At 42.0% G+C, this 15386-nt stretch overlaps 1 protein-coding gene across 2 annotated transcripts in view; it reads right to left on the bottom strand.

Moving 5' to 3' along the window:
• The window catches only part of ANTXR2 (ANTXR cell adhesion molecule 2), a 116445-nt gene that overhangs the window by 65407 nt on the left and 35652 nt on the right, over positions 1–15386 (bottom strand). For both annotated transcript variants that reach the window (XM_075708909.1, XM_075708910.1), the window contains exon 10: positions 14838–14907. In XM_075708909.1, the coding sequence (XP_075565024.1) occupies positions 14838–14907 (70 nt within the window). The remainder of the gene's footprint in view (positions 1–14837; positions 14908–15386) is intronic.

The following is a 15386-nucleotide window of genomic DNA, read 5'->3' as shown; positions in this document are numbered from 1 at the left end:
AGAGAGCATTTCTAAATCTTTGCGCCTCTGCTGATACTTTTTTCTGTAGACTGGAGGAATACAATTTAAAGGGTTATGAGACTGCAGTGATTTTTCATGACAGGCTTAGCTCAGGAGGGAAGGAGCAGCACCGATTCTGGTCAGCTGGTCGTAAGACCGTACCTTCCCTTTCCCTGGTGGAGGTGATCAGAAACGCCTCAAAAATGTCTCCACAGGCACTAAATGCCTGGGTTTATAAGTCCGTATGGCCAAATCTCCCAGCAATTATTTATGTGATTTATATGACTACACCCACGGTATCTTAATTGCTTGCCAAAGACTCGAGGAAAATTGCCTCTCCTTCTGCTGAGGTATGGAGACAGAGAGACAAAAGGGGTCAGTGTCCCACCCCAGCACCGAAGAAAGACCATGCTGGCGTGCGAGGCCCATGTCTGAACCCCCACTGTGCTCCATTCCCTGTGGATCTGCTCACACCCAAACAGCACAGCTACACACACAAGGGCAGACTGGCCCTGAAGTAAAACAGACCTTTTGCCACAACCCTATTTTTGCAAGGAAAGGTTAGAGTGATACTAGTTTTATACCAGCGCAGAACAAAACCAAGTGCTGGGCTTTTGAAAGCTGCTGCAGCACAGAGTATCTCCTCAGGTCAACCCTGAATAAAACTGTCCTGGTTTCGGCTGGGATAGAGTTAATTTTCTTCCTAGTAGCAGGCACAGTGCTGTGTTTTGGATTTAGGATGAGAAGAATGTTGATAACACGCTGATGTTTTTAGTTGGTGCTGAGCAGTGCTGACACCAGTCAAGGACCTTTCAGCTTCCCCTGCTCTGCCAGGGGCACAAGAAGCTGGGAGGGGGCACAGCCAGGAGAGCTGACCCCAACTGCCCCAAGGGCCATTCCATACCATACGGCATCATGGGCAGTATAGAAACTGGGGGGGGTTGGCCGGGGAGCAGCGATCGCTGCTCAGGAACTGTCTGGGCATCGGTCGGCGGGTGGTGAGCAATTGCATTGTGCATCACTTGCTTCGTATATCATTATTATACTGTTACTATTAGCATTACTATTTTACTTTATTTCAATTATTAAACTGTTCTTATCTCACCCCAGGAGTGTTTCTCACTCTTGCTCCTCCAATTCTCTCCCCCATCCCACCGGGGTAGGGGCAGTGAGCGAGCGGCTGCGTGGTGCTGAGCTGCTGGCTGGGGCTAAACCACGACAAAAACCCACAAAGAGTCCGGAAGCGAAAATGTTGGTGGTGTTGCTGTAGCAACCCAGGAAGACATCCTCCAGTGCCCAGCTAAAACTTCACCTCTGCCGGGCAACACCTCTGCGTGGGTCACGGTGTGGATTTTCGCATCTGTGCACACAGGAAGGGGAAGCAGACCCTGACGGTAACAACCAGAAGTTGTAATAATCGAGGCTCGCTCGTGCTGTGCACAAATACCCAGGCCTTCTTGCAGTTATACCCAAGAACACAAGGAGTCAACCAGCTTCTCTATGTCTAGCTTGAAAAAACCCAGCTGTGGAACAAGCCCCCAGGGGAAGGCAAGCGCAGCCCTTCACACTGTTCCTGAAAACCAAAGCAGTGCCCAGCGCAGCATCTCTGTAAGGCTTTTAGCCAGGATGCTCAGCCCTATCTACCGCTCGCTTCTGGCACAGCACTTGAGTAAAGTGGAATCAAAGAGATGGCAAACTTGAGCTAATAAGCATGTGTAATTAGCATGCGGCGCAGACACAAACTCTATTGCTTTTTATGTACCACAGGTCTAATGTGTAATTTTCGAATGGTCCATACTTTTAAAGCTATTTCATTGTAATAGGAAAAAAACAGTGGGTTTTATTTACAGCTCCTTGCCCTCGCTCAGTGTGGAAGGGATTGTCCTGTACTTTGTCTGTGAAGTAGCACTTTTTGGATGGGAATCAATCCTGGAAAACTTAAATCCGAAAAGAGCTTTTAAAAAATATTCTTATTTATGACCAAAGTTAACCACAAGACTCTTGCAACTTTAAACTGCATCAGTCGTGGCCCACTGGCCATTCTAATAAATAATTTACCAAAAAAATGTAACTTGAGAAGACCCAACAATTGCAATTATTTCTTTCCTTTATGTCCACTGCTGTTTTATTGTTACAGAAGAGGAACGTGGCCCACTGCCATATGTCACTACAGCGCTAGTCTAAAGAATTTCATACCCTGTGAAATACAGCTGACATTTCAATCCGCAGTAACCTATTTGCAAAGTATTCATTTGCTCCTTACTTTATGAGTATCCAGTAAAAGACTGCCATTTTATGACCCATTAAAAAAGATGAAAAAATTAAATAAAATTGTGAAAGACATTTGCTGGAAGTAATAAATAATTTACCTCCAATTTTCACGCACTGAAAATTAAACTGGCAACTGCTCAAAAAGTTATTAAAATTATGGTGACAAAGGTATTTTAGAATCAAGTGCCAGCATTAAAATAGCTAAAATGCTGTACATCGTAGGAAGGAAAAGAATAGATCTATGTATTTAAAAGGGTGCTTACCCTTAAAAAAAAAAAAACCCACCTCCCTGAATTTATATATAGCTTTATTACACAGTTGATATTGGTAAGCCAGTAGTGAGGGAGAGAGAGTGAGTGTGTGTATGTACATATGTGTTCTAAATATATCTATACATACATATGCATCTATGTGTGTGTGCGTGTTTGCAGAAAACACACACTGGAAAATCAGTAACAGTGGGAGAAGGGTTTGGTGAAAGTGCCCAGTTCAGTGTAATTCCTTTGCATGCCTATCACTTCGCCCACGTGCAATGTGCTTTAACAGCCCCTACACAACCGTCCGGCAGCACAAAGGGATGCACGGTGACCACACGTTATTCTGACGGTCACCCGAAGGATGGGGAAACAGGAACGCACTGTGCCTGACAACGGCACATTGGGGTTTTTAACACACAACTATTCACCACTCTTCGCAGCTGGAGCAAATACAAGCAAGTATTACAGTGCAAGTATTTTGTGTTAGAGTTTGAAGGAAAAGCTCCATTGCCAAACAATACCGACTTCACCTCAGGAGACAGACTGACATTTTTAGTGCCTGGTGAGGCAGCGTCTGCCGTGCCACCCCTCGTTTTCTGCCTGAAGGCTGAAAAGCAGGGGTAGCGGCGTACACAGGGAGACAACTCATGCCCAGCTCGGCACACCTATGTGCTCAGCACAGGGCAGGGGCACCAGCCGTCGGGCTCTGAGCCACGGGCAATGGCGGCTCAGGGGCGTCAGGTCCAATCTCACTCTATGGACACAGGGGTTTTGCCTGACCCACTTGAGTTTGAAATCGTTGGCCACTGTCTGCTGGGGATACGACTAATATTTACCCACACATCCTCACCAACCAAAGCACAGAGTAGCCGTCCCCCGTTCTCGGTTAACAAACACTCCAGGGCCACAGATCTGACTCTTTGCATCTAGGGACACATCCCTGCAGCAGGAGGAGGCAACGTAAGGCCACGGAGGAAGGTATTTCAGGGCCAAGCTTCTGGTTCTGTTGCTCTGCCTCAGTCAAAAGCCCCAACTGCACAAGGAGGCAGCAAGGTCCCTTGGAGCAGGGTTACAAACCCTGCCTGCCGAACGGTCAGTGCGGGTCCACTGTGCCAAGGGTCATCTATGCCTGGGAAGCATAGGAAACACTTTACTCGAGTCGATGGGAATTGCACTGGGGATAGTTAATAATCTGCAGTTACGATAAATCATGGTCATAATTGTTTTCCTCCCACCAACCACACAGGCACAAAAAGGAATATTTTAATTCTTTTCCTGAGGCCAGCAAGACCTGCACTCTGTGCCAACCATTACGGTGTTTTGGTACAGAATTAGTACAAACTCTTCCCCTTTCTTGGTGTAGCTTAGCCCTGACATAAATTCAAATTATAGTTCTCTTAGGATCCCCTCTTGTTACCCCAGAACTATCTAGCTTTCTCAGCACGGTGTTCAATATACTGCCGATTTGGGTTTGGCTTTCCACAGGAAACGGACAGAAGTGCAGAGATACATAAGCATTTCACTGCTGGGAAGTGCCCGTGAATTTGCAAGAACTGGAAGCCAGCAATGAATTAGCTCTGATCTCATGGAATCATGGGAACCTGCAATAACAGGGTATGAAATATCATTATTATGTTAAATTAGTCTATAAATTCAGCTCAGGATACTATGTCCACTGCATAACATTAAGCACTTAGTTCTGCTCACGCACTTCTTAATGCTCTGGGAACACTGTGTGCCCTATTGAAGAACGTGAAGGACTGCATTAGAAATAACTACTGATCTTAACATCAGATCCATATGTCTTAGGAACCAGTTAGCCTATACAATTCATTGAGGATGTCTCCATCTGTGAATAGTTCCCATTATAATCTAATTGTGTCAAACTAAATGTATTTCTAAAATATTTTCAGAAGTTAATATTTATAACAGACATTAAGCCTAATCCAGCCATATTTGTGGTTTCCCCCTACCTGGGTTTATTTCTCTAGCTATTTTTGGGGGGGGGGGGGGGGTTGTACCATGTGAGTAACCAGTGATTGGTAACCATACTCTTTTGTTATTTTTGTTCAAACAAAATGCTTGCATAGGGAAAAAAAAAAAAAAAAATCAAGTGCTGGTGTTGAAAATAAATCCTAAGTCTCAGTGACTTTGCAAAGGAAAGAATTAGTCCAGGTGGGAGAGGATCTGATTCTCGTCAACTGTCTCTACCCAGTGCTACTGGGGAAGGACAGGTGTTTACACTGAAGGATAATGTTAATACCAAATCAATGGGCCTAATTAGCCATGAGTACACCTATGACCGAGAAATATTCCAGTCACCTGAGCACAGAGACTCCGGAATGAGAACAACAGGTGAAAACAACCTGATGTGCATACGGCATCCTACCAATTTGTGAGCACAAGGACCTCGCATGGCTGACAAGGGCAGCAGGAAGTTAAAAGGGGGCATGCAGGCTTCTCTTCTTCTTCTTTTTTTTTTTTTTTTTTTTTTTTTTTTTTTTTTTTTTTTTTTTGGTGTTGGCTGTTGTGTTAGAGAGCTGCTGGGCTGCTGCCCGCAGGGAAGACAGAAAGGCTTTAGGAAGGCTGACAAGCCAAAGGAAGCCTCGTGTTTCTCCTGATGGCTGGTGCCTCCTTCTGCAACAGCAGACTGCCTGCTCTCCTTCATTGAGCACTTCCTAAGGTACCGCTGTAGAACTGGTCACTGAAAGATAACTACTCCAGTGGGTTTCTTGTGTTTTTGCCTTTTTATAGTAATGACTGGTATTATCTGGAATGTGAAATATCTTAGTCAACAAGCTACCTCTCAACTGAGAAATTCTACTGAATCCCAATTTTAATTGCTCCCCTTTTTTTGGACAAGGTGTTCTTCAAATAATATGTAGTCACAATGTAGTTTATAGACTGAGGAGAAGACTTTGCAAATAGGTCCTTACACCTACACTTGACCATTTAAACAAGCTGCCTGAGTTTCAAGTGGCCAAGTACTCATCACATGCATTGCCCCTTACATTAACAAGTAATTTAGTTCTGTGGCTGCATTATCTCTTGCTTTAATTGTCACAAAGGTTGTGATAAGGCTATTTAGTTAACTATTCCACAAAAAGATGATAAATGTATCTAGTTAGTGTATCTAGTGTATCTAGTTAGGAAAGAGAACAGAATATGCTCCGCACACCCCATGAAATACTAATCTTTTCTTAAATGACCCTGAAAGATACAGAAGTCAAATCTGCAGCTTGCATACAGCTTCCCTTCTTTGGCACTTCTTCTCTGCATTTGCAACATGTTTCCCAAAACTTTACCTTTCTCAGCCAAGGAGGAAAATGTGACAAAATAACAATAGTAATTCCAGCCATAGCAAGCAACAGTAATTTTCTCCTTCATCTGGTTTTCAGCTACTCACTTCCATGTCACAAGAAAACTCCATGAAGTTACACATAATTTTTCTCAATAATCCTTCAGGCAGACAAATGAACATTCTACTCAAATTAATGAACTTGATAAAGTAAGGAGCTTGTCTGAATAAAGAGGTCATCTTGTATGTTTACATGCTCTCGAAGTTGCATGGCTTTGTGTATTTGAGTATTTGCATGCAGCTTAGGTGGGAGATACACCTGGTGTGACATGCAAAGAGCATCATTTAAATGTATGTTTAGACTTCGTTTGTAATAACACGTTCAGAATTTCCTAGCTTATCGACTTTGTATTTGTTTTCCATCTGGGAAAAGGAATGCAGAAAGACAAAGGCTAATTTTAACTTTAAAATTGTTATGGACTTAGTAAATTAACACAGCATTGAAAGGTCGCAAAGTAGGATGAGCACAGCAGCGATTTTCAGTTCTTAAATACGCGCATTGTAGGCAGTGAGACTGCCGGATGGGAACTGTGTGTGAGAGGTATTACAGTGGCTGCGGTGGTCTGTTATGCCAACACTGAGCTAGTGAGATGTGAATATTGGGGCTGGGTTAGGTCTAAATATTAGCTTACTGCCTGCTTGTTTTTTTAATGCTTGCAGTGTTAGAAGGAAGTATGACTGTGTAATCTTAACAATAAGCTAATGACACTTTTTGTGTGGGAATGTAAATCTGCTTATCATTCACGCCCAGCCCCCACTCGCACACATTTCCAAAGGCATTCATATGCCTCCTTTGAGAGAACTAATGATACTGTATCAGCTCTCTTTCTATTTAGATATTTATTTCATATTTGCTTGAAGAATTGGGCCAATGTTTTTGAAAGCACATTTAACTATACCATATGCCTACTTAAATCATCCCTATCAAACAAGTTGTAGGATGATGCTCTGGTTCATTCTGTTCTGTTTTCCCTTCCTTCACAATGTGTTTATGTATATTTATCCAATTTGTTCGGTTCCTCTTGCCAAATTGCAGGTTTGAGATCTCAACTATGCAGGGGCAGCTGCGCTATTGTTGATGCCTTACAAAACAAAGGTCACAGACTGAGCCCATATCACTAGAACTAATGACAGCTGCATGTTAACCATTATGGTATAGGCCCAGAATGATCAGGGTTCACAGACCCTCAGAAGTAGGAATAAATCTTACCTTGCCCTTTGGTAAGCAAGAACTCAAGTCTCATTTTTAAGAAGTAATTTTTGTGCAAATTAGCCTCTTGCAAAATATCCTGCTGTTTATTTAATTTATTGACATAATTCTTCCTTCCATCTGGGAAAAAAATAACTTGAAACAGCCCCACCACAAAAAGCCAAAATCTGAAAAACAAAATGACAGCTGAGTTGGAAGGAATGATCTCTTCTGCTTGTAACTAATCTTGGCTTTTCTCACTTTGGAGATTGGTAAGAATTACCAGCTGTTCCAGCCTAGGAAGCTATGGACCACATAAAGAAGTAGGCTACCACAAGATGACATTTCCTTCAAAAGAAGGTTGTTTCCAAACCTAGCCCAGCAACTCCAAGTAATGAACAGCAGTGCGGGACTGTTTCAAATGCCCTTTGTTTGGTAAGAGAGATCAATCTGCAAGGCTTGTGAACTCAAAACTATTTGCCCCTTGGGTGGCCTGACATACTATTCCTTCTTCTCCTGCTGCCTTTCAGAGCAGAAGCCAAGAGTCCAAAGTTACTTAAAAGGGTGTTTCTTAGAGCTACGTGTAGCTTTTGAAATACCGAAGAAGAGGGAATGTAATAGCTGGAGCAGATTAACGAGATGAGGCACATGTCCACAGACACAGCTCTGAGACTACACAGCTGGCTTTGAGGCTGCCTGTCTAAGGCTACTTCACCAGTGTGCTGTTAATTATTTAAAAGAGAGCACTGGGGAAACTACCATCACATCTGTCACCCACACAGGGGAAGAGCCTTCACTCATGGCAGGACCAGATGTGTTTATTCGAAACAAGTACTAACTAGCTACTTAATGGGTTAGAATTATTAGCCAGAAGTTAATTAGGCAAACACACTAAACATCAGTCACCTTACAAAGCATCACTTCTTTGACACTGCTTTTACTTCTTCAGAGCCATTATCAACCACAGGAAAAAGGAGGGGAAAAAGTAAAGATGACACAAAGGAGCTGCAGTAAAAAACAGGTTTATGAAACCTGATCACTGTGTACTACTGAAAACTGCAATGCTCCAGGTAATTGCCTTAACTGTGTGCCTCTTAATACTGCAACTATACTAGCACAAGGGAAGAAGCAGGGAGGCTTGTTTAAGGACCTACAGGTGTTGGAGAAGAAAAGGGAATTAACAGCAGAAAAAGTTTTTCTTAGTGTTGTCGAGTCAAACTTGAAAAAGGACAGCGTCACTGCTTCTGCATATACTGTACACATCCCTGAGGATGCAAGCGCTTGCATGGCTTTCTGCCTACATAACGAACTCAGAAATATTGCTGGCCGGTGTCATGTGCTCTGGTTCCCCAAGAGATGAAATGCAAAAGTAATTTTTAAGTTTCTGGCTCCCAGGTTCATGTCATGAGAAGCAGTGGATGGAGTAAAGGCATAATATGCTCTGTCTTTGGGCTGGTCGGGGCAGGGGGGAAATAGTTAGGATCCTTTGTTAGAAGCCTGCTGTGACAACCATTTTGTAGAACACCTTTCAGCTGCTCTCGAATGAGAGCAGCTGTCTAAAACCAAATGAGGTAATTTGCAGGATGGAGCCCACAATCCATTCATCTTCACAGTGTCTGTTTGCTTTCATGTGTCCATGCTCTTCCTCTTAAATCTGGTGCTGGTGTTAATAAAAATGACATTTTGAAACTGGAACGCAAGACTCAAAGTACCACTGTTTATACTGTCATGGAAATGTCTTTTACTCAAAGCACCTAGAATTAAATATGAAGCACGTGCTTCCACTTTGTATTGAGAGACTTTTTCCCAGGGAGGCAGAAATGAAGGGCAAGAGTGCCAGTGACAGCTTGCATGTGAATTCCTGGACTTTCAGCTAGTTTTAGTTTTCGCCTGCACAGCTGCTCTAAAGCATGTTTGAGGCCCCTAATGGAGTGAGCAGGAACTTCCTGGTGCATCCTGTAAACTGCAATCAATGACTACATTTTAAATAGACTCCCACAGGACTGTTTTAAACTGTTTTTACATTAATTTGTCAGAAACACATAGAAAGAAATGCACTCGACTCACAAGTCCACTTTTTCCAATTGGACAGAGCTACAAGCTCTTCCAGAAGACAGAACCTTGGCTTTCCTTAAGCCCCTATTGAGAGATGCTCTCAAAGCCATGCTTAACTGGAAGCTTGTGGTTAATTCCCATTGTTCTCAACCCTCAGCCCTGCATGTGATCCGCAAAAAACAGAACAGCTAATTCTGCCCTAAATCTGTACTTCAGAGATTAAGATCATACTACCAAAACTTTGCCTGCATTCAGGCTACAACAGCCTACAAAAATGTTATAGAAAAGAAAAGGAGCTTGTTTTATCAGGAGCTCAAACACAAATAAACAGAGGGCAGGTAATGCAAACTGTCAAATCTAAACAGCCAGACAGCATTGCTAAAGATTACAGGACTGACTTCCTGCTGTGGAAAAGCCAATTGATTTTCTGAAAGTGAACCAGAACCCAAAGAAAAGGGTTTATTTTCATATGTAGGGAAGTTGAGAAACTTCTTAAGAGGAAGACACATGGATACAATAGGTGGTTAAGCTGGTTTCTGAAATAGGTTACTTAAAGGCTGAAGGTGCTACATAAAATAAGGAGATGGTTACTTCTTTCTTAGCTCATTTTTTTACTCCAAAGGGCTAAGGGACAGTGTCTGAATTGTAAAGGAAATCGGCAATAAACCAGAAACAAAAAATATTAAAATCTAAAGACCTGAGAAGTGACAGTGCAGAAATGACACAATGCTGTTCGTGTTTCTGAATTCCCTGAGCTGCCTTCCCATTCACAAATGAGTGCAAAACAAGCAAAGCAGCTGTTGTCAACAGGAAGAACAAAGACTTGAATGACACAGGCTCCTCCTGTGAGAAATGTGGTTAATAGCCAAATAAAAGCATGTCTCAAGGTAGCATTTGCAGCTCAGAAACGTAAAGCAATGTGCTTAGTCCTAGAGACCATTTCCCACTATGTGCTCTCTCTAGAACAAAAGTTCTTACTTTTTCTTACAGTTGTAAGAGTCTGAGCTATTTATTCTCCAATTACATTTGGACTCTTGTGAGACTTGCTCAATAAGGTTAACTTCTCCCTCAGTAACTCATTATCTGAATGTCTGGATAGGAAGTACATTTAAAGTTACCACTAAACTTGTGAACTTGTGCTGTTGCCAAGAGCTCTTACTACTAGCAATACATTAAAAAAAAAAAAAATGGTGACTGCTAACAGATTGTCTCATGCGTTGTTGTGCGCTTTGTTTCAAGTGAACTGCAGACTGGAGACTAAACTTAAGTCAGCTACTTTGAAACTGGAGGTAACTAAGAATTTGGGAATACAAGTGTAGTAATTTTCCTGCCTACTGCACAAAAAATAATTCCTATTTAATCTTTGCTCTCTAAGTGCCACCAGCTGTTCATGTTGGACAGGATGTAGGAAGGGATAGACGCAGGCTGAAACCAACATGATTTGAATAGAGGGCAGATAAGGTCATTAAAAAACAGTAGCGCAGACCTGCACTCACATGCATCTCTGCATGTGATCTGATCATAAATTCAAGGCAACCGTGGGCAAGGTTTCACTTGCACTCAAGTTTACATTCGGATTTGTCCTTTTCTGGCTTTGTTATTCCTTAAACTTACAAGCCCAAAGAGAAAGATAATGCCCACTTCTGTCCTAGGACACCCCTCAGATAGGTGAAGTGCCACTGACCGCAACAGTGTCAAAATGTCACTCAACTGAGAGATGGAAACCACGTGATACTTAAATGAAAGCAGTGATCCAACTTAACCTGACGTTTGCCTTTCTGTTCGTGTTCTGTTACACATAACCAGCTCCTTGTACATGTGCTCAGACAGACTTAGTCAATGTGTTTCAAGCTATAAGAAGCTTATGTATCTTGGTGGACTGAGGTGTAAATGCTCACTTCACTTTGAGCTAATCTTAGAGCAAACACTGTATGAATTGAAGTGCCGGATGCATAAAGGTGGAAGCTAGCCAGCAACGCTGCAGCTGCATTAAAAAATAAACTTCGGTAGTTCTCTGAACTATTTTAAGAACAGTGATAATTTCTCAGCCTGTTGGTTTATTTTCAATAATTCATTGCCTAGCCTAGACCTAACCTTTCTTGCTTTGCTTAGATAAGTATCTGCATGAGACCAAATTGGATTTTTTTCAGTAGGCACCAGCTAATCCAAAATCTCTTACCGTAATACTCCAATGAGACACCAGAGTTCAAACAAACTGAGGTAGTTAAGTAGTAGACATGTAAATATTCGCTACAGATATTTCAGTCAAATATTGTATTGTGTGCTACTTTAAACTTTTATTCTTGTCATCCACTCATAAAATAAAAGAGAATTTGGAAATGGTCAGGATGTAAGAGAAATTTATATTGTTTGGATAGTCCTTTCATTGAAGGGGGGATTTTACCACTGGCTCAGAGGAACAGGAGCCATCTGTTTGCGAAGTCGAGCCTGCAGATATATTTTCTGAATGCATTGTCAAAGAAATTAGAGCACAACGAGGAGAACAAAAGCGAAGGTAGTGCAAGAACGTAGACTTACAAAAATACACCAGTTTTTCGTGTATTGGTCTTCCAAAGAGACAAAGGCTCTGTTTTCTTTCCAGAGTACAATGAGTACAGAAACATCTAAAGTAACAGAGAGGTCAAAGAAATGTCTGACTCTCTTTGATTCCCTTGAGTTGTGGCAGGACAGCAAATTCAAGCCTGAGCAAAAAAGGGGAACTGATTTTTCTCAAATACTCTGCAAGACCCTAAAAATATAAGGCTTTTAAATGGTCAATGCAGTAGAATCTGAGTCCTCTTCAGTAAACCAGCTTAGCTGTAATGTTACGCTTGCCCTCACAGTATATAAGTGATCTCTCAAAGTACACGAAGCAAAGCAATTCAACTTGGATTTGTCTCCTCCTCATCTTCCTGCAGAGTGTATGTGATACTTTCACCTTCTGGATTACTTCAATACTTTCTATCATTTTTTATAATGCATAGGTTGCTCATAGACATCCCAAGTTACTCTCATCTGTTAGCTAATCAGGGGTCTTGTAAAAAGAGCTGGTTTTGTAAGCAGACTATGCAATTTTGCACTTCAGAAGTGGCACGACAAGAAGGAATTTTAAATGGCACAAGCAGCACAGTCATGTTGTCACATAACCTAAGGATACCACATCCATCTGCTACATGGTACTGTGAAAAACTAGGCTTAGAAAAGAACGGTTGGTTAAATCTATAGCTAATATGTTTTGGAGGCTCCTAACTAAATGCAGCCAGCAGCTGGAAAGAAAGTAGAAATACACAATGGCGTAAGTCCAGGAGACCAGGGGTTTACCAGCCCAACATCTTGGGTCCTTTGGCATTTTATCTATTCCACGTGAGCTTCTATTGTTCTGCATGTGAAAACTGCAAATTCTTCAGTCAACAAGAAGTGTCTCCAATTAGAAAAACATAATGAAAGCTGTTAAGTGAGTCTTTACCGTTTACCCTGAAACGCAGCTGCAGGTTTAAAAGTCACAAAGCTAGCTTTGTCTGCTTGCGTTGCTCTTAATTCCACTAAAAAGAGCACTAGGAAAAGAGCAGACCAGTTGTTGCTACATTAACGACTAATATTAGCTCCACTACATGAGGAATTACTGGGAGTTATCCAGCAGTAGTCTGAGCAGTGCCAATGCGAAGTCAAGAGTTCAAGTATGTACATATCTTTCATAGCTGTCGGTCTCCTGCATAGCAAACTGTTTATCTCTGGGCCAAAGCTGTAGCTATTCAATATCAGGTTATGGAAGTATATTTCACACGGTAACTTTTGAAAAAAATTCTTTTCCTGTGAACCTGTGCAACTTCATGTGTACTGTTCACGCATTCTTTCTTACGAACACTGCTGGGAAGAAATGTGCTGTAAATAGGTCCTTGATCTACGCTGCAATTACAGTATGTTGTCTGTTTCAATAATGCTTCACAGGCCAAACAAGCTCTTCACAGGGTAAGAAAAAAATGCAGCATGTTCAAATAACTTCCCCTGTGCTTTAATCTATATAAATATTCCCTGCATTTCACATGCAATTGGCAGGATAGGCTGTTTAGATGCTCTCAGACTAACAGTGTGAGTAAAAGCATTTACAGCTTCAGGTCTTGGGGTGTTTAATACTGGGGGCCTAACTTGCTGCTGCTGTTCCGGGGTAAGGTATCTCCACTGAAATACTTGGCATGGAGAGGAGGGGGTTCTTAACCTGACTGATTTACATGGTTCTGATGACAAAATTAGTTCTCTTACAGCTGCACATGGTGCTGATTTGTTTTAGCGAAGACAGCAGTTTGTTACAGCTGTTTTGTTGTACAGTTGGCACACAACCACATGCAGCCTAGCTCAACGGGAAACGGTGCCGCTGCACTGTTTAATATAAAGGCACATAGGTCTCACCAACTCCTGCTGCACGTAGGACAAGATCAACATCGCGCATACCTATGTAAAAGGCAGCTTGAGTACGAGAAAAACGTAACGGCGTTAAAAACTCATCCCCTTCCTGTGCTCTCCAAGTAACTCTCCTCCAAGCTTGTTTGCCTTGCATTACCGTAAACCACTGCTCGCTCCCCAGAGGGGAGCTCTGGCTGCTGCACAGAGGCTACGATGCAGCTCTGCTGCAGTGATTCACCCCACTCTCTTCCGCTGGGGTTAATGGCTGGAGGTTTTCTTCTTCTACCGCTTTCCAACTTTTCTCCTCCTGGTTGCCATTTAATGCAAAAAACAGATGTGTATTTGGGGTTTTCCTGTCGGTCTTACAGCACAACTGAGGCGGTGGATTGTTGCTTAACTCGGAAAAGTAACTACTGGAAATCATCTCTGCAATATGCTTAGTTCTTAAACTGCTAAGAATTGCCACAGGTAAATGACAGTGCAGAGCTGTAACGAAATGCTGTGCTTGCTACTGGATTAATATTAACCTCATCCCTAATAACTCTCTGAGAAGAACTACTTGCAAAACAGGGAGAAAGTCAACAGCCTGAAAGCCTTTGCCCTCCTACAGGGCCGAGATCTGACAGGCAGTTTGCTGACTTCTGACTAGCTTAGAATTTCACAAATCTGAACAATGAAGTTGAAGTTCTTAAAAGCCTAGGGCATGTCTGAATTTGAGAGGAGGAGGGAAGGATTAGTTCTCAAAGGGCCAGAAGTAATGCGCAGCCGTGGCCAGTGACACTTAGAATAAGGCTAGGACTGCAGTTCAGCCACAGTGCTGTTGTGAGATTGCTGCTGCTGTTAAATGAGTGCCTCGTTTCATCATCACATGTGGAGCAGTGGTACACATCTTGACACATAATTTTAATAATAGCTTGTAAGTGTCAGTGATAATGTAATCTATTTAACAATGAGCCTAAAGATTATCTAGAAGAGAGCATATTATGCCCTGTTAAAACAGCTAATCTGCATAAAACTTATGACAAGCCAGACCTTTTCAGTGTTTAATAAACTGGCTGAATATTCATTTTTAAGGCACTGTCCAAATTGGTTTGGTCACAGATGACTATTTAAAGCCCATTCCAAAGCTGACAAATACACCAGGGAAATAACACAAGAACGGGGGGGGGGGAAAAATGCAACAACAAACCACCCCCCATAAAAACAACAAAAGACTGCCTCTAGCCAAAACCTCTCATGATTAACATCAGCAATAATGGGTCCAATTGTAGCGAAACACAGGATGACATTTGTTTCAAGTACTTACTGGCCGCTTTTGTACAGGATTGGTGCAGGGCAGAGTAAAAAATCAGATTCCACCGTTTTTGGTTTTTCATCTGAAAAAACAAATCACATGAGCTTAATATACTGTGCTGCTTAAATGAGAAGCTGATGTGTAAACATGCTATAAAGTCCCTTCCCTTCTCAAAATATGCTGGTTACTGGTTTGGTAATGATTAGCAAGGCAGGCCTAAGGTAGGGAATAAAGCTGCTGCTTTTTGAAAGGTGCACCTTGAAAATAAAAACCCAGAGTTGGCTTTAAATGCGAGTGTGAGCCCACATTACATTGCTTTATTTTATTCAAGTCAGCTCATGCTCTTCCAGAGAGAAAATTTCCTAGAATCAAGACCATTTCTGCAAAGAGTGAGAACATTATTAGGGGTTTCCTAATATTTGGAAAAATGAAGGTTTGTTTCTAATCGGCTCCAACTCTGCGCATTGCATTCAAGGACTATTTTATCAGTTGTGATGGGAGTGTCTACTTCTCCAGTGTTTCTCATGCTTTTGAGTCTCTAGCTGTTTGCAGATCTCTTAA

The sequence above is a fragment of the Pelecanus crispus genome, chromosome 4 (genome assembly GCF_030463565.1).
Source record: "Pelecanus crispus isolate bPelCri1 chromosome 4, bPelCri1.pri, whole genome shotgun sequence".
NCBI lineage: Eukaryota > Metazoa > Chordata > Aves > Pelecaniformes > Pelecanidae > Pelecanus > Pelecanus crispus.
This window is presented reverse-complemented; position numbering and strand designations above follow the sequence as displayed.